This window comes from Hippichthys cyanospilos, chromosome 10, assembly GCF_059441005.1.
Source record: "Hippichthys cyanospilos isolate Australia breed blue-spotted pipefish chromosome 10, RoL_Hcya_1.0, whole genome shotgun sequence".
In the NCBI taxonomy this organism is placed as follows: Eukaryota; Metazoa; Chordata; class Actinopteri; order Syngnathiformes; family Syngnathidae; genus Hippichthys; species Hippichthys cyanospilos.
This window is the reverse complement of record NC_142378.1, coordinates 3,065,001-3,088,499: the sequence shown is the minus strand read 5'-3', so window position 1 is coordinate 3,088,499 and position 23,499 is coordinate 3,065,001. Positions and strand designations below refer to the sequence as shown.

Genomic DNA, 23,499 nt, shown 5'->3' with positions numbered 1-23,499 from the left:
AATTGAGCACCTTAAAGCAACAAAGTTGCTAACTTGGATTTTGATTCCTCAAAACAGACCACTCTGGAACAATATCGGAGTGTAAACATATTTATAACAATAATTGAAAATGTTCAAAGTTCATCATACGTCCTATATATAAATAAATGTTAGATAATTATAAAATAAGACGGGGCAAGAATAAAGAAAATGCGTGTATAAGTCAAATTTGGTAATTCGTGGAGATTTTTAAACTGTACATTTAAAATATTTAATCATGACAAGCTTCAAATCTATCATGCATACACAGTTTATAAACCAATTCATTTTATAATTAGACAAATATAAATGAAATGTGAATAAATCAATTTAATTTACTCAAGAAAACGTCTAAATGATTTTTGTTTCATCCAAAACATGCCACTCGGGAACAGTATCAGACAGTAAACATCATTTTTAATGCTGTATTATTTTAAATTACTTAAAAGGGGGGCTGCAATCAGAGAATTCTGACAATTTTACATCTACAAAAAGCTATAAACAATTAATTGAAATTGTTGTCCACAACTTATTTTCATGGTTCACCACATACGCGCTATCAATAAAAACAGACAACCTATATAAAATAAACTTTGTGATTTTATTGTTTTTGTACTTGAACATGTCATACAATCCTAAATCTGGAAAAAAAATGAAAGAAAAAGTTATCCGGTGGTATTTCTGGAGAGGGGACAAACGCACTCTGGCTAGAGTGCCCGAAAGAGACAAAGTGATTTAGCACTCTGGGAACACACAAGATTTCTATTCAAGTCCATTAGTTCAGCTTTTCCTCTCTTCATCAGACAAAAGAAAAAGTCTTCATGTGTCTACTGTTCTATTTTCACCATACACCAGCAGTGTAATGAATGCTGAAGACTTTAAAGACAGTTAAAATAAATTCACAGAGAGGATATTGATTATTTAACAGTCACTCATTTTAGGCCTCCATCCCCTGCTCGAACAATATCAAATATCCGGGCTTAGAATGATTCTGGTATAAACTGTTTACATTCAATCGACTATTTGGGGGAAGAAAAAAAAACGGAGAGAAAACATCCACCAAAGTTGAAAGTGCTACCTAAATATTAAGGGGCCCCAAAAAGGAATCCAAATGTCAACATGACTCTTTGCTAGGAATTATGATAAAACGGTCTATCATCCAGGAATGAGCTGGTCCCTCTATTGTTATTTGGTGTGGAAAAACTTCAGAAACCCCTTTAGTATCCTTATCAACGGAATAAATGCATGGGAGGAAACAACTAAATCTCCTACTAAGAATACACATGGCCTATGGGAGAGAATGTATTGTAGAAGAGTGGCAGTTAGAAAAAGCAGTTAATGCACTGTTCATTAAACCCTCATATTTTTTGGTCTGGCAATTGAGCAGGAGCCATTTTGTATATACATTAGGGGTTGAAAACACTTGACGTGCACCTCCAATGCTAAACTGGAACATTATGTTAGGCAGCATACATGCATATGATCATTATTTTTTCTTAAAATGCAGTCAGGGGCCCTTTGTGGTTACACAGCCGCGCATAGACAATTCACAAAATTTCAGATGAAGTGAAAACCCACTAATGTTTCATTACTTTTGACATTTTTTTTGTTCGGTAACAAAGACTGGATGGCGAAAATCAGAACAGGCGATAACTGGTTTCCCGGCTCTGTAATGTGGAAATATGACCAAATTTGGCACGAAACAAATGTTTTGGAAAGCAAAAGCAATCCCTGGGCTTTAAAATTGCAAAAATTTTCCTATTCAGCTTCAGCAAAAAGTAATGAAACAATGAAGCGTTGCATTCAAACCTGTTACATCTGAAAAGTTACCTAAATCCTACAAACATTTTTTTAAGTTAGCTTTAGCTTTCTTGTATTGCAAGCCAGGTCAGTTTTCATTCAGCACATGTCAGTGGTCTGCTGGTGCTTGGCGCGACATGGAGCTTCACAGTGGCTCACCCCAAAAAAACAAAAAAATCCCGTCACGGTATTACAGCAAAAACCGTGGTAGACTCTCGAGAACCACTGGCCTAAATCAGCCTTTACTTTTGAAAAAGATTGACATTCAGCAGTGATGTTTGTGAGCACTGCAAGATACTTGTTTTGTGAAGATAGCTATTCTGCATATTGGATTGCGGGATATATGCTGAAACTCCTTATGACGCGGAAACTTTACAGGGTGTTTGTGAAAGAGGCTCAAAGCCTGCAGTTTCGCTTGTGCTTCCGTTGCCAAATTACATTTACACAATTCTAACAACCTTACTGCCCATTTTCTCTTCTACAATGATTATACTGTATAATAAAGATGGAATTTGTTTAAAAAAAATGCAAATCTTACACGATTCGCCATCACATGCTGCCAATCCTCCAGCGGAGCCACCAAATGATAAAAAATAAATAGAATGCAATCACACAAGCTAACTACAATATATTAATATAGATCTTCTGAAGTCATACGCTCATTAAAACAAGAAAAAAAAAAAGGTTCAATCACTCGGTTAAGTCAAGTTACCCCTGCCCTCCCGCTCAGATAAGTTCATGCACCCAATATATCAAAGAGACTGCTGGAAAATGTTGAGAAAGTCCAAAGTGTGGTGATTGAGAAAGTTGGGAGGGGGCAATTTGATGAGGAAGTTGACATCATTTTTTTTTACTAACAGAGAGTAGACTCTAAAGCCCTTCGAAAGGTCTCGCTGATCTCCCGTTTGCACGATCCATTCTTCTTTCTTCACGGGGAAAGGATGAGGAGGAAGAACAAAAAAAAAAGCCTACACGCTCCCCACCGACAGGAACATTTTCACCGCTTCCCCTCCCCGCAGCGTGTCCGAGCCTCCGCCGCTCTTCTCACACACACACACACACTAGCATACAAACACAATCATACAGAAAACACTCAGTCGCTAGTGGAGATGCTAGTAAGGGAAAGTGTCTGGACAGCGGGCGCGACGGCATCGCCCTCGCCCTTCCCCCGGCTTGAGATCACCATGAACGAATGAAGCCGTGATATCGGGTGTCACCGTTGTTGCCAAATGTCAAGAGAGGCAGGCGGGCGGGCGGGCGGGCGGGCGTGCGCGCGTCGTCGTACTCGAGTCTTCATAACTTCTGGATTTTCTCGGCCACCACGATGGGGTTCTCCTTGCGTATGCGGTCGGCGGCGGCGCCCCGGTAATCGTAGGGACAGTCGTGTTTGTCGGAGTAACGGTGGATGGCACAGAACAGGTTGCCGCAGCGGCAGTCAAAACCTGACGCCCGGGAACAAGCACAAGGTTAGACATGTGGATGGGGCAATATTTATTGGCCAGCTTGGTTTGTCTAGAATTTGATCAAATCTTTTCATGTACAAATCATCTTTATTTTCCCACTCACTGACAACAGTTCTGCTGTTTTCTAGGTTTGGTCATGTGACGTTTGCAAGCTGAGCCGTGGTTGGTCTTTACCTGAGCCTTGAACACATTTGATAGCAATTGGAAAATGTGTTGCTGGAGGTCAGAATTTTAACTGAAATATAATTTAGTTATCAAATTCATTTACCCTAATATGATGGGGAAAAAGTCAAGTACATATGCCTGGACTCTGCAAAGACGTATAAATGCGTCTTTGGGGCTGAATGGGTTAACCATATAAAACGTTTTACTGCTAAAAAATAAATTAAACAGTAGTTTTTACAGCTGACTGTTTAGTATCTCTTCAAATAAAGTCTACTTTTTTTTGCCATTCATCAGTGAAAAGTTCTCATTTATCATTATTTTTGACTTTTTTTCATGTACAATTAATACCTATAATAACATGTATCCCTTGGTGTCGATTGTGTTTTTGTAGGTATAGTTGTATACAAGACATAATTTATCCAATCGTTCATAAACAAAATATTTTTTTAGAGCTGAAAGGGGAAGGCTTAACACTTTATCACTTGAACAAAAACGAGCAAAAAATTACCCGGCATTACAATAAACAAAAGATATCATAAAAAAGGTTAGATACCACATTTTTCAGACCGATACCAGCACGAATACTCAACTCTACTTTTGAAACTCCCCCTAACACGAGCTGTGCAAGGTCTAACAAACAAGCGCGGTCTTACCAGTGAGTCCAACTTTCTTCCGGCAAGAAAAACATCTCTTTTTTTTCTTGTTTTTATCAGGAGTCTGTTCACCATCAGATTGTGCAGCTTCTCCCGCTGTCTCTGTTGAGACGCAAGGGGACAACTGTTATTTCTCAGTGAGAGTGGCAAACTCCAAACACTACAATTTCAACTAAATAGCTGTCTAGGGGGATCTTTCCCAGTTTCCTTGTGTCTCGGAGTTGGTCAGTTTGCTTACATAAATTCTTGTACCCCGCTTGAGGTTCCTGGATTGCTACCTGAAGTGCTGGACGATTCCTCCTCTTCTGCATCATCAGCCTCCCCTTGATCCGGGTCGAGAGTTCCCGAGTCCTGGGAAATGCTCATGGCCGTCATCTGTTGAGTTACTGGACTGGCGGAGCCAGGACTGACACTGGATGAGCAGAAAATGACACCATTGTTACGTTCATTGTGCAAAATTCATCTTACAAAAAAGATCATTTTTCTTTGAGAAAACCATCTTTGAGAGAATAACAGCATCTCCACCAGAATAAATATATCAAAAGAATAAAAGATGAACCTGTGAAATCAACCCATAGACATCCAAAGTCAGTTTTAAACCACTCAGCTGAGTTGCCGTTCTTACTGATCACAAACCCAGCTGAATATTAGGAGAAAATAGTGCCGTGTCAAAAATGGTTGACTATGACAACATTTGTAAAATTAATCATTCAAAATAATTAAGTGGAAATGAGCTATTTGGTCTTCCGTGTAACAGATTTTTAGGGGGGGGGGGGGATCATATCCAAATACCCGATTGGAGAGAATGTTCAGCGGATACCCGCATATCAAAATACTCAATAGCTGCCGCCCTACACAAAAATAAAAATACAGGACGCTTGAATTAATTTCATATCACCTGTGTGGCAACATTTCAGTTTTCCAGTTGAAGAAAAGAAGAAGGAAGGTTAAATATTGCCAGATAAAATAAAAACAGGTTGTGAGCACTGCAAAAAAAATATTTGCGAGACTCTCGTCTCGTCTCGTTCTCGTGGACTCAATCTCATGAGACGTCTGGAGCAATATGTGTCTTGTCCCAACCCTAGGAAAAATACAACTTTATTTTTGCTAAAATTTCAACTTTTTTTCTGAAAACCCCCCAAAAAAGTTATTCACTTCTTGGCTGTTCCCCCACTCTCTAAAATAAACACCTTTAAAAATCTTATATTACAATTACGTGGTAAATTAAATTATGTGGCAAAAACTTTCACCCATTATGTTTGATTGAAACTATGCAGCTATTGAAAATTTTCAGAATTGAGTATTCTACCATTAAAAACAGAGTATCCATCCATATTCGAGTATTTGGACAAAAGCAATTCTGTATTCTAAAGTTTACGTGTTAGGTTCAGATGTATTTTTAGGGGGTCATCATCAGGTTCAACTATACCATCTTTAAGAGCATAATGTATGTTTTAAAAGGCAGATCCTGGGCTGGTCATGGTTGTCGGCGAATATGAACATAAGGTTGTCTGTCTGCGTCCTGAATGACTTGCTGTGGTCTGGCAACATTGTTTTTGTAACTAAATTACTGAATTATTAAAAGAATCATTACAACCCTAGTTCAATGAACCATCAAATGGCTGTCCGTGGAAAACTTTCTCCCTGGATCAAAGAAGTTCTCCAAACCTTTTCTTTTCAATTGATACGATGCCATCCACGGGTCAAATCATTCTGTCGTTGACAGTCAGCGATACTAATAGCACAATTTAAAAACGAGGAGCCCACCTAGCCGAGGGTTCGTCGGGCGAAGTTCGCACTGCTCCCGCTTCCATGCTGGGCATGGGGGCTGTGCTCTCTGGAACCACATCAGTGGGCCCTGGCATCCCCGACGGCGGCGTCGCAGCTGTGTGGGTACAGTTAAGTCACAATTTCATATCGTAAAGTTGAACATGTTATGTGATGCTTTTTGTGCCTATTAGATTGCACACGGTCCAATTAAACTGTGCAAGTCTACTCTAATGCTGTCATGCTGTTATTTATGAAACTAACACATGTCAGTCTGATTGTGTATCCATGCGACGGGAAGATTTTTTTTCTTTTCAAATTAAGAGATTATTTGGAAAATGAAGCAACACTTGGACCCCATCCATTGTTTATTATAAATTACAAATAGTAACTAGTTCAGACAAATATACCGTATATTCATCATATTTATTATTCCTAAATTGTGTTAGAGTGATTCCGTCGCAAAACATTGTGTGCCTTTATTTTGTAAAGCTACTCCAGAGACAGCTATAAAAGCCAGACTTGAACTGTGCTGGCAATGAATGGGTTAATTGCTCTATTGTCAAAGCTGATCTGATTTGAGTTAAAAAGTTCATTTTGGTTGGCAGTAATGTAAGTGTCCCATGTCCGCAACTAATCTTTCACGGCATGCTGCCAATGAGGTCTTTATTTTGTTTATGTATTCACTTTACGCAAGCAATAAACAAATGTTTCTGCACAAGTGCCGGCATTGTAGTGAAAAAACAATTTCTGTTCTCACTTCATTGGAGCAGTGGCTTTTACAAAATTACCTTGTACTTAAAACAGTGGTCCCAACAATTTCTGTGTCAGACAATTACTTAGTAAAATGACACAACAGCTTTGTAGCTTGCCTTGTTCTTTTGACGACAACAGCTTCAATTTCAAAATTTTCCCGGTCGCTCTCGGGATACCGTCGCGTAAGTCAAAGGAAGGAACACTCTAGTCAAAATTGCTTCATCTTCGAAAAGACAACAAAAAAAAATCATCATGGCTGGCTATCAGCTGACCATTTAGTTGTATGTTTAGTGAATTGAACGATTACGTTCCGTTTACAGCTTCATGTCATTTACCGGCGGATTCTGTTTACGTTCATCTAGCACTCCAAAGTTACAAGGAAACGCTGAACTGAAAGTCACACTTTTCCGCTGCGCCTGATTGGTTGAATATGATTAAAATTTGCAGTGGGTCACACATGATCACAATTCTCAATCATATCACCCAGCCTACTAATATCATCCATTGTAAGACACTGTGAAGGCACATCTCTTCACTTCCTACCTTTCTCCCCGGGGGGGCTGGATCTCCCCCCTCCCTGTTGTCTCTGTAGGTGTTCCTTGTAGCAGACCGAGCACATGCCGTTGGTGCGAGGGTTACCGTAGAAACCGCATCCCAACGTGCAAAGCATTGGCACCTGGGTCTGATTGGTCTCCTGAGCCATGCTCCGACAGAGAGGGTGAGGGGGGGTGGGAGTGAATCTTCCTGAAGAGGGTGAGGGGACAGGGGTGCAAGAATCACTCGAGATGATCAATGTTAAGTAAAGGAATGAGCAGGCTGGGCTATGGAGTTGTTAAATACAAACAACTCCAAAGTCCGCTTTTTACATGGTGCAACTTTGCACGACCGAAAATATCAAGCGTGTGCGTGCTTGGGGGAATTTAAATAGATAAACACTCCCGATTTGACACAATTTACATAGCGTGCAATGTAGATTTGCCAACGTGTGTGCGTTAGGGGGAAGTTTGCATTACTAAATGACGTGCCCCCTCCCACCCATCGTACGCATGTGGACCGTGTTGTTCAGCTGTCCAGCGGAATAAAAAGATGGTCCCGTTAGTCCGTAGCGATACCCACGTTCGCACTTTACCTCGTTCTCTGTGTCATCCGTGCCTCGTACTTTGTCAAACAGTCCCACTTGGACCGAGAAAACAAATAAAGGGTCGAGCGCGCCTACAAATGTTACCGAGTGACGTCACCGCCACTCAACGAGTTGTTTCAGTCGGTGTACGAGATAAAACTCGAACCTGCCTGCGAAAATGAGCACGTCGTTACCTCGTTACAAAGTACGAGCCTTCTGATTTAAACGATTAAAGGCCCGTGAATTAATCATAACGTAAATTTGACTTTAATTAAGAGATGCGGGGCCCGTATCAACATTCAAGACACTTTCGAACAAGTTGCTACTCGATTGGGACCAAATAATCTAATGGGTAAATACTCATTAAATATTTTCTTGAAGTAAAACCGGATTTGCCTGATGTCTTTAGTTTGTGCAGTTATTTGAACTCAATGGGGGTTAACATTAGCTGGAAGCCTAAAAATAGGCAAAACGGGAGTGTACGTTCGAAAAGGAAATGCCGAATATTGAGTTATTTGAATCAACTGCTACGATTTGACTCAAAATGACAACTTTGTGTACTTCGATCGCGGTTACTTTATCATGTGTTCGACATTGCGATGTAAGCAAGCATCTAATTTTACACATCGTCGTGTTTTCTCGAAATAAACTCCACAACATCTTTTCATTTTGCCGTAGACAATAAAAAACGCAAATATTGGCGAGTAAGTTGGAGAAAACGGTTCACGGGGTCGCTTCGGGACACATAATCGCAACAAAAGGAACAAGGGACCAACGTAAATGGTCACAAGTGTGTGAAAACCCATTTCGGATACAAAAAAAAGTTTTTTAAAGTGCTTTTTAAGCCGAGCTAGTGTGAATGAGCGCTTTGAGTTTAAACTGCAGCAGGAAACAATTGTCGAGCTGTGGGGAGCATAGCACAAAGCAAAAGAGCCTCGCGAAACAAAAAGAAAACTCTTTTTCAATCTTACGTGTCACTCCGTGGAAATTTATCACGGTGAAATGTGATAGCGAGAGGAAAAAAAACGACTCTTCACCGTAAAATCTCCTAGTGTCGAAAATCGAACAAAAGCCGAGTGTTAGCTGCCGGCTAGCGTTAGCTTGGATGCTAACGTAAGCGGCCAGACATCAAGGTCTGCGCTTCAACGTGCAAACAAACATTGACGCTGATCGTGGACTCGTTCGGGCGGTACAAGGCGGCGGGTACCTGGACGTCACGGTACCGGCGGCTGTCGACGACCTTGGGGTTGAATTTTTGTCGGGAGAAGTTCTACGCCGAGCGGCCTCCTACGCTAGTGCTCCAGCTCCCGACATTGGAAACAACCAGCATGACGTCATCCCCCAGCAACACAAAAAGTAAACCACCGAACATTTCACTACAAAAACACCCCTCCGACTCATTAATCGACATTTATTCACAGCATACACATACTACAATTAAAAACAGCGTCATAACAAAAGGTTACAAAGTGTGCTTATGCCAACCGGGACTTAAAATTGAAAGGCAGATCGTTCCGGTTTAAAATAATAAAGTGCACCAACTCTTAACATTTGAAGGCCACAAGTCCATTAGGATGAATTAACTAAATTCAATGCATAGCAAACATTTCCTAAAACTTTATATAAAACTTTGTGGATCACAGTGAAACCCCTTCCACCCAATTTCATATCTAGGTCAATATCAATATAAAGTACATTTGTGGAGCCGTGTTCTGCGAACTAGTGTATAAAAAACATGGTAATGAGTTTTTTTTTTTTTATCATACTCTTAATTCCATGCTCATATTGGAGATTTTGCAAGTGTCCCTAAAATTATTCTCCACCCTTTCGTTATTGGGTTGTTGTCAGTGACAGGGTGAGCATTTTGTTTTTCTCCAATAGAAACGGAAACTGAGGTAAGCTGTAGAGTGAATATATTCATGCTTATATGGAACATTTTGCATATACATACCTGAAATTGTTATCCAGCCTATCATGTTGTTTTCAGGGAAATGACTTTTTTTCTTCAATTGAGCCAGAAACAATGGTAGGATGCAGAGTAAATATTTGCATTTCTAATCTATACTTATCACATTCAGTCTGTAGTTTGATGTTGATTAAAATGTCCGCTCCGTCATAGCAAAATATCAAGTGATGTAGTCACTTCTAAGAAATTTGGGATACTCGCTAAACTACTGTCAATTGTTTTGTTGCTAAGTGAAGGTTAGACATTAACACCAAAATGTCCAACCTGTTAGCGAGCACTCATATGGTGGGCACCAGACTTAATCCTCCAAAATCCTATTTCGGGAGACCCCCCCTCAAAAAACAGCATTTTTTTTTTTCAACCATTGCATTATGTGAGCAAGCCTTTTTCAACATTTTAATAATTAGTATAAATAACACCCACAAAATGTGCACTGGACAATCATATACATTTTTGAAAAATAGAATTCAACTGTTACTTGTGAGGTTTTGGCCTAATGCCAGGGATATGTTTGTTCATTGCATTTATCATCATTAAAGTGAGAAAAAATAGCTTTTCTGACAGCATAGCACTTTGTTAATATAATGACAATAATGTTCAATAGAATTTTAGTTTGGCTCAAAACATTTGGGGCATCTTAAGGCACATGAACTATGTTGAGGTGAGTGAAATAGCTTCATCAAGTCAGGCCAAAGCGTCAATGCTTCACTGCCATTTTAAGGCACCTATAAGCTAGTAGTTGAAATGATTTTATCTTGGGATCATACTTTCAAGCATATTTAGAGATTAATACTATTGGGGGAGGGTTCAATTCACAATTTCCACTGCAGTAAGATAACTAATACTATGGAATACAATTATTGATCGCAAATGCAGAAACAGGACTACAAAGCATTCGAATTTTGCTGGAGTGACTCCATCTCTCCCTCCGTCCTCTCCGTGATCATGGGGGCAAAGGGTCCCACCAGCCAGTTGAGTGGTGTGTTGTTGAGTAAATACTCCATGACACCATCCAGAGACTGTTGAACCTAAAAAAAAAAAAAAAAGGACAAAAGCCATGTATTACATTTAACACATGGCAGAATCCAAGCGTCATAAACAGATGGCGTTGGGAAACTGGTACTTGGGTCAAGTGGTGACGGCTCCTCTCCAAAAGGAGGGGTGTGAGGGTGCTGGTGTCCAATAGGGAGGCTTGCAACTCTTCGGCCGAGCGCCGCGCTCTCGTCAGCTGCTCCTGCACGGCTCCTGGCAGACCCTGAGCGCTCGACACCACGTTGGAGCTTGCCGAATGCAGCTGCTCGCTCAGACCTCGCACCATGGAGAGTACGTGCCACTCCAACCGCTGTGGAAAACAGGAAAAATGGAAATAGTAAATCCCTGTTCATCATGGGCAGGCTTGGAGAGAAGATCCAATTAATTTGCTCTCAATTAAAAAAAAAATACACTGTTCCAGTCATGGCATTAAAAAATAACTTTAGATTTGATTATACCTGCACAAACCTTTTTAAAATATCATTATATGAGAAACGCTGCATTGGATAATGCGACAAAAATAACCGCAAAGCGCTCACCTCCGCCTCATTCCGGCTCCCATCAGCGTCAGCTTGCCCATCTCCAGGTTGCCCCTGGCTCCACTCCGTCCAGAGTTGCTGCAGCTGCTCTATCGCGCCCCCTATTTGGTTACCGCCGGCAGCCATGCTGGTCCGGGCGGTCTCCAGCAGATCCAGGGTACTGGTCATTTGGGCCACCGCCGCGTGCGTGGCATCCCGGGCTCGCCGCGCCCGCACCAGAGACTGCTGGAGGGCTCGCTCCTGAACTTTGGAAGAGAGGTTGCCCAGACGGACAAAGTAGCTGGGGCTCGCTGATGAGGTGGTCGCCTGATACGTGGCGGGTTCAGCCACGGCGGCTAAAAAATAGCATTTAAGGAGATTACTCAAAGGAGTAAATACATTCACATGTCACAATCTGCCCGCGCGCAAGAATCCGAAGTTAATGCGTGAAAATCGCGTACGTACCGAGCTCCCTCTCGGTGAGAGGCAGGTTCTGCTCCACCCAGTCCTCGGAGCAAGTGAGAGCCATGCCCATGCCGCTGCTGACCATCTGGCCCACGCTGGTGCCCATCATTGTGTTGATGCCCTCGCTGACGGCCGCGCGGGTCTTCTCCACGCCGCCCATCACAACCTCCACCACGGCATCTTTGGCACCCGTCACCGACTGGCACACCATTCCCAGTGTGTCTGACACAACCTGGACGAAGAAGTGGAAAATAATGTCACGTCGTGTGCATTTTAACGTTGTTGAAATTGGTACGCTAGTGGGTTTTTTTTTTGTGTGTGTGAAAACTCTCTATTTTAATATTTTGGTACTCCCTCACAAAGCGAAATAAATTCACATTGGTTAAATATTCTTCCTTTTTCAACTTTTATCATGGAATATAACTTTACTTCAAAATGTTAAATTCAATTAAAATTCATTGAAAGCACCCAAAACGAAATTGTGACTTTACCAATTTGGAACTACGATTGAAAGTCATTACATTTGTATAATCTATGACCATATTAGGTGATATAATCAGGCTCCAAATGTGAAAGGGCTCTACCGATGACAAATACGAGTCAACAGCTTTCTTTCTGACCTTTTCCGCTGGCTGCTGAAGAATAGGCAGCTTCTCCTCCATCTTATCCAGCCCTTTCATGGCGTATTCATTCACTGTGGCAACTGTGAAAAGAACACAATGGGACACAATGTGATGAAAATCACAGTTAATGGGACATTTTACACATGTAGATTACAGGGTTTAAGGATGGCGGATTGTGGGCAAACATCATGATAATGGAGGTATACAATATCTGTATGAAAAATTAGAGATGGGCAATAAATCAAATTAATTTGATAAATCCAATCCATGACTTGAATTTAGTTCAATTTAAACAAGAGGCAGAATGCTGAATGGCATTTTTTTTTAGCAGTTAAATGTTAATATTTTGTGAATATTTAACTTATTTATTTAGCTATTTTTAGATACTCCTTAAGCCTATCACTTGAAAATATTTGGAAAAAACATAAGTACCTGGCATTGCATGTCTGTGGACTCTAAAAAAATCTAAAATTACATTTTTGGGATTGAATGAATTAATTATTTTTCATGTACAATAGATATATTGGAAAAACATGTTTATTTTCTTGGTGTTGATTGAAAATGACATCACACGTGCTAAAGGCTCAGGTAGCAACCAACCAATCATGGTTCATCTAGTGAATGTCACATGACCAACAGGTGAGCCACGATTGGCTGTTACATGAGCCTTGAGCACAGGTGATATCATTTGCAGTTGACAGCAAGTGGAAAAATGTTTTTAATTATATGTATATGTTATTATTATTTATAATAAATATCCAAATATATTTATTCTTATTTATTATTATATTTAATTATATGTTAAAAAATAAATTATTCAAGACGTTTACTGTAGGCAAAACATTATTTTTTTACTGCTAAAAAAGGCAAGATGGAGAAATGGACCAATTTTTCAGCATGTTATGTACAAGCGATGAATGTTAACACCTTCAGTGCCATGGACAAAAAATGTCATCATGTAAAAACATTTATTTTTAAAGAATGCATAGACGACACTCGTGGCCAGCGCTCCTTTTAATTATATGCCTAACGAGCACTGTTGTAATGTAGTTAAATACATACGCAAACAATGATTCCATTTCTAATTTACTGACTTACGTTGCGGTTCGATAATGTTCAAAAGAGGCTTGGATCCGGTGGCGGCAGCCGCCCCAAGGGTTCGCACGCCGCTTTCGGCCGCGTCCATCACTCCCTTCAGCATGGGCACGCTGTCTTTGGTGCTGGTGTAGGCGTTGCAGACCGCGCCGCAAGCGGAGCTCACCAGTGGCAGGTTGCTTACTCGGGAAACAACATTCTAGAAAAGTAAACATTTGCATGTTTGCTAAATTTGAACTAAGACGGTGCCAGATGATTTGGATGTTGTGTTTGAGGTTACGGTGCACCTCACCTGCTGCTCCACGTTAACTTCAGCTCCGGCCTCATTAGTCTTCTCAATATCTGCCATGGTTGAGACTCCTGAATTCATTCTGACAAGAAGAATGAAGACGAGTCACAACTCACATGGATTATTGTTCATGTCAAAGTGTGTAGGCTGTTCATTTCGATGCAAAATTAAATACAACCGTTTATTCATGAGTAAACGAGTGTATTTGATTATTTTTCCATGCTTATTTTACATGGAAAATGATGCTTTGCATATGGATTCCAAAGGAAGAAGCTGCATTTTCTTCTGCATGATGATTGGCTAAGGGACTGTAGGCTGTTATCAATCATTCATCTCCATGCCACATCTCATGTGTGAATTATTAATATATTTTTTTTGTTATGCTTATATATATTGTGTGTGTGTGTGTGTGTGGGGGGGGGGGGTTACTACTTTAAAGTAGTAAAACTAATATATATATATATATATATATATATATATATATATATATATATATATATATATATATATATATATATATATAATCTCAAATGGAAAAATGTAAATAAAAAACACAGTATAGTAATGAAAATACACAAAGAAAACAGCATTTATGGTAAATGAACAAACACATACTGTAAACGAAAAACTTAAAAGACTAATAACAAAAGAGTAACTTTTAATGGAAAACGTATACAGTATGGTCATGACAAAACAAAGAGGAAAAAAAAAACAAGTACCCAGTTTTATTTCATGGTATCAGTACTTGCTATGGCAGTTGATACTAGTATAGGAAAAAAAAAAAAATCTAAATCGCGGATTTTACTCATTGTGGGTTTTTTTTGGAATGTTACTCCCGCAATAAATAAGGAACCACTGTACAGTATTGAAATGGAGGTCTTAAATGAAACGTCGCTAGACATTCTCTTGGACTAATAATGTATTATGAACAGGTTCAGCAACCTTATTTGTATTATCAACAGTGCCTCTGCTTTATAACTCCAAAATTTCAATCCCTCCCTGACATCGATGTGGTCAAAAGTGAAATTCTCGGCCGTTGCTGACATCACCCAGTGCACTCTGACTGCAAAATGTCATTTTGTTGCAACATCCAAATTGGGCAACGTGTTTCGACAGGCACTGCATGATCACAAGTTTTATTACGAGTGTGACTCTGATAAACTCACTTGAGAGGAATTCCAGAGAAACTGCATGTGTTCAACAGAAAGGCTGTTATCACTTACAGAAACAACATTACTACAACCTCATGTAACACAAATTCAAACTAATTTGGCTACTTTAGGAGTTTTTTTTTGCGGTTAAAGGGAAGCAGTTGTGCTGAAATGACCTTTGGATATTTATGGGCCAACTGGCATATCAGCAGGAAATTATTGCGATACCTGCAGTTGTAAAGTAGTGTCATTTGAAACAGCAGTATGCAAATAACAAATCTAACATAATGTTGTTTGAACCAAATCAAGAATATTACTCTAGGGAAAAAAATGACAGACCACCAAACTGGGGTTGCAGCTTTTATATATTTTCAAAATGATTATTTTTGTTCACTTGTGGAGTCGGCATTCTCAGATTCCAATTTTTTTGTATTTTAGACTTGGCGCATGTGACAAAATGAACTCAGGGAGTCTGTTTATTCAACAAAAACGTAAAGCGCAGATGCTGGAAAATATAAATCAATACCAATAATAAATAAATGTATCGATAACCCAAGTTTTGTACTTTTTTACTTCGAACCACTGTAAACTTTAAATTACAGCTAAATTAAGCAAATACAAATATGTTAGTTCTTCGGGTAACGGAGAATTTGAACTTTATGTAAAATAGTCGTATATATTTTCGATTTAGAGCAACTCAGAGTGTGTTAATTTCAATAAAAAGTAAAGCACAGATGTTGACATTTTTAAATTAATACCAATAAATAAATATATCGATAATCAAAGTTTTTGTACTTTTTTACTTCGAATCACTGTAAACTCAATTACAGCTAAATTAAATTTAGTAAATGATGTAAAATAGTCCCCCAAAGAGTGCGCACTGGACGATGTAATCGTAGGTGACTCGGCAGCTGACTTCTCTTCCATTTTCAGGATGACGAACTTTACTCCAGATGACGAAGTTATTACGAGTCAGTGCATTAGTCACAAATGTCGTTTTTTTTGACGATGAAAAACGATCTCAATTTGTCAGAGTTTAGAAATTTCACATAATCAAGACATTTAAATCGCACATAGAGCTAAAAAAAAAAAGTCACGTGACGCCAATATTGCTAGTTCGGTAACATGGCGGCCCAAAGTTAAAAGATCGGTTTAACAAGTACAATCGAACATTCAAGATGAAAAAGCTGACCTTGTCTATTGCTCGCGGGTTCCTCTTGTGCTGGTCCGACTCGACAGCGTAGAGATGTTTGATTCTGACTAAATTGAAATCTCCACTGGACCGCGCATTGGCACTTTTAATCCTGGCGAGAAGGCGGAGCAGAGACGTGAGCTGTGAACTTTCGACCAATCAAATCACAGCGCTCCACAAATCGGAGGTTACGTCAGACAACGGGAAAAAACTACAAGGACTACGACCCCGCCCGTTTCCTCGTTGAAGTTGTTCGGCCGCGCCTTTCGATGACGCTATTTCGATGACGCAACTCTACGAGACTTTAGTTCAAAAAATGATTATACTTTAAAATTAACCAGGGATGTCCAATTCCTGCCCGGCATATTTGACTTGTTTCTTCATCTCCACCTCAGCCGATTAAAATGATCGATCAAGATCGTTATCAACAGAGTAATTAAGTATAAATCAAATGATATTTTGTTACATGTTTTCTTTTTGCGGGGGGCTTTATATTGTAAGTTAATTGAACTTCGACTTACTTGCAGTTCGAGGGCTTGCTCAACATGTGAGCGGAGCCAAATTCGACCCCGCCCCGTTTTTTTTATGTGGCTGAAGGGAGGTAATTTGTCCTAGGGGTGGCGGTAATGCTTCCAAATCCTTTTTGCCATCCCCTAATTAAACTGACGAAGTAGAAAGCTCAAAGTTGTTTGTTTGAGCTAGGCGCTACTACAACAACACTGGTTGGTTTTGTAAATGTCTGAAAATATGACTCTTGTGTTATAAGAAAACGCTTTTTTTGTCTTTTCAAGAATAAATTAGTCGAAGTGGGAATCGAAGACATAGCTTAGTTTGCTTGAAACAAACATACGCAAAATTTAGCATCCCCTATAGCTTAGCAACAAGCTAACGTCATTTGTTTTTAATAATGTGTAAAGTCCGACTTCTGAGGACGTTGGTGAAACAGCGACTGAACGTGGCCGTTGAGGAGATCTTTGAATTATTCGAGAGGACGATAGCGGAGTTTGAGGAGGAACTTTATCGTGGCATCGAGGAGAATGAGCGACGAAAAAGCGAACTGGTGGAATCTGTTCTCAAGCCTCACATCACAACATGTGGAGCAGGTTTGTACAGATAACGTATTTTTTCCCAAATACTTGTTGCAATACTAATAACCTTTGTACAGCCTAAATATCGACGTTTGTCACGTTAAATTGTGGATCATTTATTTCCAGCAGTGTATTTTCTTCTTTTCCTTGGATACGCTGATTCTATCACAATCAATACAATATTTTTTGCTCAGACCTTGTAGTAGTTTAACTGTGCACACTGCTGGGTTTTTTTGTGTGGTGCAGATGTGCAGCAATTGTCGGTGGAAAGTGAAAAGGAAGAAAAGATTCCTTCTGAGCAGCAAGAGCCAGTAGAGTTCTCCCACGTCAAAGAAGAAGAGAAGGAGGTGCAGGATGGTGACCAACTTCTAGGCCTAGAAAAGCAGTCTGATATCAACACGGTGTCATGGACCGATTTCCAAGTGAAGAGTGAAGATGAAGAAGGTGTTTCCTCACTTTTTCTTCACACTCAGAGTGACTGTCTGAGGCAGGTACCAAACCCCCCTTACGTTAAAGCAGAACACATATGGAGCAGTCAGGATGGAGAACAGCTTCAAGGACTGGAAGACGCCGATGTGATCACGTTCACGCTGACTGGTGTCCATGTGAAGAATGAAAAAGGAGAAGGTCGGTCGTCACAAAATGAGAGGTTTCGCCAACATATGAGGACAGAAGCTGATGGCGTAAATTTCCACTCAGAACCTGCCAACTTTGCTCCACTATCACATATGAATATGATGCCTACTGACACGGATCACAGTGACGGCACGAGAAAACCTCCGGGGACTAATCAACAGTCTAAAGGTGATACAACACATCACACCAACATCAAACACAGTCGAGAGAAACCTTTTCCTTGCTCAAGTTAGGATAAAAGATTCTACGATAAGAATGCCTTCAAAATCTACCTGAGACGGCTTTAACTGCTCAGAATGTGGCAAAATGTTTGCCAGGAAAGGAAATCTGAAAAAAAAAAAAAAACACATTGTGAGGAGAAACCATTTGCTTGTACTGTTGGTGACGAACGATTCACCTCAAGCGTTTGAGCAGACACGTGAAAAGTTTTTAAGGCAGGTGTTATATTATGAAAAAAAAGATAAAACACAATATATACGTGACTGAAAAAGCTTTTCCCTGCTCATTTTGCGGTGATATATTCGAAGCAAAACACTGTTTTATGCATTTCATGAAAACAATGTTGCCACCAGTGTAAGGAAATTTTCTTTTTCATTTTTTTCAAGGAATGACATCAAAAGCGGCCGAGACAGCAAGGAGGTATCGCGAACGTCGCGACGCCGACCCGGACAGACGAAGAAAGTATCTCGAGAAAGAAAGGGAGAAATGGAAAAAACTGCGAGAGACTCGAAAGAAGAAGAGCGTCCATGAGCTGAGTGAAATGGAAAAATGGGCGGTAAGAAAGAAATGGCGAGAGGCCAAAAGTCAAGCCAGAGCCAGAAACCGGGCCAGTGCTTTGCTCCAATGGGAGATGCCACTCAACTCTCCTTCAGGTTTGATCACTGGAAATTAAGATGATGAGATTACATTTATTTGTATGGAAATTATCAACTGTACTATGTGTTGTATTGATAGCTAACTTGCTAAAATGTTAGCAAAAAAATCCTTACTAATGTCTTGTTTGACATTCGTTTCATGATATTCGACAGTAGAGTTGATTAGGGTCATTCTGAGGCCATTTTGTTCACTTTTTTAGTGGGGGGGTACTTGACTTCACTTTGCTAGAAAGTATTTTGTTATTTATGATTGTATTATTATTTGAAATATTGTCTATTATGTTTTTTTTACAGCACTTTGTCACAGCTGTGACTCATGATTAAGTACAGTACTATGACAGGGGTGTCAAACTCATTTTCATTTAGGCCACGTTGTAGTTATAGTTTCTGTCGGAAGGCCGTTTTGACCGAAATAAAATAAATTTAAAGTATGATTCTCATACATGTTTGCATTTTGAAATCAGAGGCCTCTAAAAACCTTTCAAAAAGGGTTATGATAGCAAAAAAAAAAAAAAACCTGTCAAAGTTGAAGACATCTTGAAAATTTGGTATTTAAGACAGAAACCTGAAGTCATAATTGGCTTTTGCGGGCCCTCAGGCCTCAGTTTGACACTTGTGTATTATAGAAAACAAAATCCATGTTATATAAAAAGACATTCTAGCAAGGTAACAACATTTTTGTGTGATCTTCAAACAATTGCTACTTTAATACACACAGAAAAGCGACACCAAAATCTAATTTACTTAATGGCTTTACTTATGGCAGACAACGTAAAGACTTTTTTTGTCTTTGAATTTATGATTTGTGTTGGAAAAATGGAACAATTGAGTCTAACCTAACCTAACATTTTGGACTGCAACTAATGTTGCTAACGCTGCACTATAGCCTAGCATACAACCCTAGAAATTCTATATATCATTTTTTTTTAATACAGCAGAAAATGTATAATTTTTTTGCCTTAAAAAATAAGTGTTTATTGTCATATGCACGATGTAGAAACTAGTCTAGAAACTAACTAGACTAGTGTAGAAACTAGATGTAGTTTCTCCGTTACACTGAAATCCACACAAATGTCGTAAAATAAGTGCTAAAATAAGTGCTAAATAAACACGTTTGAAATTGTTGCTTTGCTTTTTGTCAATAACTTTGAAATCTGCTGTTTTAGCTATAGTTGTAATACTGTAGTGGTAATAGTAGAAGAGGCGTACTTTATTTACCCTCAAGGAAAATTCACGTTACAGTATACAGGTTTAGAAAATCTAGCGGTCTTTCTGCATTTACCAGTAGGCGGCGAGATTGCGCATAAAACGTAATCAACCAACGTCATTACGTAGCAATCGAAGAAGAAGAAGAATGCGGACTTGGTCAAATGGTCAGTAAACTAGATGAGCGCTCATCAGTTGAATGTAATCCACCATTTTCCCCTCATTTATTTTTCTTTTTCTTGCACCGCACACGCCTGGCGCGCGATAGCGAACAAATCTGCCACGGCGTATTTCCTAACGCTGTCGAGGAGTACAAGTTAACGGGCATTCACGTTAGCATAGCATTGCTAGCGACAAATTAGCTACACGTCACAAAGCAGTTTGCTCGAGCGATCGTCGCAAAAATGTGTAAAGTCACCGTGTTGAGAGAATTAATGAAGCAGAGGCTCAACCTCGCCGTGGAGGAAATCTATCAACTTTTTGAACAAACCATAATGGAGTACGAGGAGGAACTTCGCCGAACAAAGGAGGAGAAGGAGCGACAAGGCCAATTGCTGGGCGCCGTTTTGAAGTCTCAAGTTGGTACTCAACAGACAGGTACGTGGACTTGTTTATCATTTTTGTTCTAAAAAAACATGGGTAGGTAGATATAAACCTTTGTCTAAATTTTGCAATAAATTTCCCTAAAGCGTATGCAAAATAGTGAGGAAACGTTTTGATTTATTATTGCCATTAACACTTATGCCTACAGAAAGCACATGCTGTTGATCAACCCTTGTGCGGTATTTTGACCGTTTTGGGTCACATTCGATAATTACGTGGTCATGCCATGTTAAAAATGATATTGTCACCGCCTAGGTGAAATTTCAGCTCTCCGCAGCACAAAATACCACATAAGATTGATATTTTGCCGTCTTTGCAAGGTGCAGACATGCAGCAGGCTTTGACGTGTCAAGGAGAAGAGCCTATGGTAGAGCACCCCATCATTAAAAAGGAAGAGGAGGATGTGTGGAGCAATCAGGATGGGGAGCATCCTCGATGGCCCGAGGTGGCGGAGGAGGAGGCTGACGCGGCTTTCACGTTACCTGACAAACCTGACAGCGAGCAACGACTTTCGGACCCAGACAGCACCTTCGCGCCGCTGTCGGATATAGAAGACGACTCTGATTATGCAGGAGAGGAATCTTTCCGTTGCCCGCTTTGTCCTACAACGTTCTCATCCCAAATAAATATGAAGAACCACATGGCGTCCCACCAACAAATTCCCAAAACGTTCGCCTGCACGGTCTGCACGGAAACATTTCCAACGAGAGGCCTGCTGCGCTCGCACCGAAAACGCCACGTGGTCAACTGCGACATCCAGAAGTTCGACTGCTCCGAATGCGGCCAAACGTTTACAAAGCTCGCCCGCTTAAACAGACACATGGCCAAACACACCGGAGAGAAACCTTTCGTCTGCACGCTCTGCGGGAAGAAGTTCACTTGGCATTACGCTTTGAAAAGACACATGAGGTCACACTCCAGCAGGGAGCACTACTCGTGTCCGGTGTGCGCTAAAGGCTTTACCACCAAATGGTACATCGCCGTGCACATGAGAACGCACACCGGCGAGAAACCCTTCCAGTGCGACGTGTGTCTGAAACAATTTCATTTCAAGACCGGGTTCAAGAAACACAATTGTGTCGTGGACAGCCAAAACGCCGGAAACGAAGACGGAACGAAGGCCGGCCAGCAAACCGACTAGTCTGTCCATGCGTCTGTTTTCTATGGCCGATTATCCTCACTGGGGACATCTTGAATGGTCGCCGGCCAATCCCGTGGCACACATGGACGTACGACCATTCACGCGCCCAATCAACCCTAAGGACAATGTAGTGTCCAGTACACTAACTATGCATGTTTTTGCAATGTGGGAGGAAGCCGGAGAGGGCATGGGGAGAACATGCAAACTACACAAAGGGAGGCCGGAGCGAGTTTGAATTGAACTCGGGACTCTGAACCGCGAGGCGGACGTGCTAACCACTCTACCACCGTGCCCGCCTCACTAGTATAAGCTCACACCATTTGTCTAATTTAGATCAACAATTGTAATTCCTGTACTGTAATTGTAAATTTTTTCTTCTAATTACTTTCAATAGAAATGTTATCTAATGTAGCCATTAAGTTCAAATAAATAATTTCACACAGTGTTTTTCTACTTTTAGAAGATTCTTATCAGCACTTATCGGGTGTGAACTCATGTGTTAAGTGGACATATGAAGCTTCATGAAGCAACTGAGATTTTTTTAGTCCTCTTGGTGGCGCTCTGGGTTTAAAGATGCATTGGAAATTCAGCACATTTCCATTGCATTAGCTTTTAACCCGTGGGGGAAATTTTCACCCAACTCGGGCTTTTTTATGTTTTCGATGATATCAAAGAAAAAACATACAAAAAAAAAACTAGAAGGCTAAAATATTGCTTACATTGTCAAAAATGACGACTTTCAATATGCCATGCTGCGTCTCTCTCTCTCTCTCTCTCTCTCTATACATTTTATATATATATATATATATATATATATATATATATATATACATACTGTACACATGTATCAAGGATTTGACATTGCATTATAAATACATAATCGATGTGATTATTACTAGAGTGAATATAAACAAAATTAATTATTAATATTTTCAGAAATATATACAGTATGTACAAATATCAACATATGGATGATTTTATTAATACATCCACAGTACGATGTCAAGAAAATGTGTGAACAGTGCAGTTAATATGTATCTAAAATGGTAGATGCATACTTTGAGAACTTAAAAATGTCTTCACATATTTTATTTTGAAAGTATTTTTCGTTTTTTTTAAGACATTCTACTCAACAAAGTGCAACCTATATACATACTTGTGTAAGGTATATTAAAGTAAAATTTGAAGAACGCAAAAATATTAAACATTCATATCCCGTATTATTTTTATAATTCGTTTGATTCATCTCAATCAAAAAATGCGTTCTTTAAAGGGAAAATGCTTGTTTTCCTATTTCTCCACGTTAATGATGCTATGGCAGCAGACAGCCGCAAGAGGGCAGTGTTTACCCACTAAATACTTATGAACCTGACGCACACCCCTGAACCAAAAGCCATATTGCATAAACACTAATGCATAACAACCATCATTATAAAGAAACTATATGTTTTGCGAAAATGCGTTAGGGTGTAGTAGGTCCCACCTTCTTCTTTAAATTTTGTTTGATCTTTTTTTATGAGTCAGCATTTCAAGTTTTTTTTTTTTTTTTTATCCCAAGTAGTAGCATATATTCGCCGAAGGCTCTCATCTGTCCTCACTTAACTCGGCTCAACTGGATCCTGTTGATAGAGGCCCAAATTGTTGTGGCTATAACGGACTAATTGCCCATTTAGAGATAACAGGAAACTGGCTTCAACCTCGGGGTAAAATTGGTGGTTCCGCATCGACCACCCTCTCCCTTGCTACTCTTTTTTTTTTTCTCTCTCTCTCTCTCTGCCCGGGGACACCTTGCGAGACAAATTAGCAACTGCGCGGCATTTAGCAAAACTTAATTACGCGGATGTAATTTTGGAAATGAGAAATAAACACACTTGATT

General features: G+C 39.9%; 4 protein-coding genes across 7 annotated transcripts; 2 read left to right on the top strand and 2 right to left on the bottom strand.

The window, feature by feature from the left end:
- Nucleotides 1-600: 600 nt before the first annotated feature.
- On the bottom strand, nucleotides 601-9,087 carry LOC148416617 (AN1-type zinc finger protein 5). Of its 2 annotated transcripts, none has more exons than XM_088425573.1 (6): nucleotides 8,950-9,087; nucleotides 7,166-7,366; nucleotides 5,867-5,984; nucleotides 4,378-4,511; nucleotides 4,100-4,201; nucleotides 601-3,260 (listed from the first exon to the last, which is right to left on the bottom strand). In XM_088425573.1, exons 2-6 carry the CDS (start codon nucleotides 7,323-7,325, stop codon nucleotides 3,112-3,114), a joined length of 663 nt encoding a protein of 220 aa, XP_088281699.1. In that variant the 5' UTR covers nucleotides 7,326-7,366; nucleotides 8,950-9,087; the 3' UTR covers nucleotides 601-3,111. The 2 variants fall into 2 exon arrangements, with proteins under 2 accessions (XP_088281699.1, XP_088281701.1); XM_088425575.1 differs by lacking the exon at nucleotides 8,950-9,087 and adding an exon at nucleotides 7,752-7,867.
- Nucleotides 9,088-9,137: 50 nt separating this feature from the next.
- plin3 (perilipin 3) lies at nucleotides 9,138-16,231 on the bottom strand. The gene is made up of 8 exons (XM_088425572.1): nucleotides 16,074-16,231; nucleotides 13,734-13,812; nucleotides 13,445-13,640; nucleotides 12,344-12,426; nucleotides 11,724-11,955; nucleotides 11,280-11,614; nucleotides 10,832-11,050; nucleotides 9,138-10,736 (listed from the first exon to the last, which is right to left on the bottom strand). Exons 2-8 carry the CDS (start codon nucleotides 13,809-13,811, stop codon nucleotides 10,593-10,595), a joined length of 1,287 nt encoding a protein of 428 aa, XP_088281698.1. The 5' UTR covers nucleotide 13,812; nucleotides 16,074-16,231; the 3' UTR covers nucleotides 9,138-10,592.
- Nucleotides 16,232-16,720: 489 nt separating this feature from the next.
- LOC148416615 (uncharacterized) lies at nucleotides 16,721-19,677 on the top strand. Of its 2 annotated transcripts, XM_088426588.1 has the most exons (4): nucleotides 16,721-17,176; nucleotides 17,408-17,788; nucleotides 17,861-17,965; nucleotides 18,403-19,677. In XM_088426588.1, the coding sequence occupies exons 1-4, from the start codon at nucleotides 16,981-16,983 to the stop codon at nucleotides 18,687-18,689; spliced, it is 969 nt and encodes a 322-aa protein (XP_088282714.1). In that variant the 5' UTR covers nucleotides 16,721-16,980; the 3' UTR covers nucleotides 18,690-19,677. The 2 variants fall into 2 exon arrangements, with proteins under 2 accessions (XP_088282714.1, XP_088282713.1); XM_088426587.1 differs by having other exon boundaries at nucleotides 17,408-17,965; nucleotides 18,403-19,674.
- A 336-nt stretch (nucleotides 19,678-20,013) lies between these two features.
- Nucleotides 20,014-22,067, top strand: LOC148416614 (uncharacterized). 2 transcript variants are annotated; one of them, XM_088426590.1, is made up of 2 exons: nucleotides 20,014-20,475; nucleotides 20,808-22,067. In XM_088426590.1, the coding sequence occupies exons 1-2, from the start codon at nucleotides 20,283-20,285 to the stop codon at nucleotides 21,620-21,622; spliced, it is 1,008 nt and encodes a 335-aa protein (XP_088282716.1). In that variant the 5' UTR covers nucleotides 20,014-20,282; the 3' UTR covers nucleotides 21,623-22,067. The 2 variants fall into 2 exon arrangements, with proteins under 2 accessions (XP_088282716.1, XP_088282715.1); XM_088426589.1 differs by having other exon boundaries at nucleotides 20,018-20,475; nucleotides 20,802-22,067.
- Nucleotides 22,068-23,499: the final 1,432 nt, after the last annotated feature.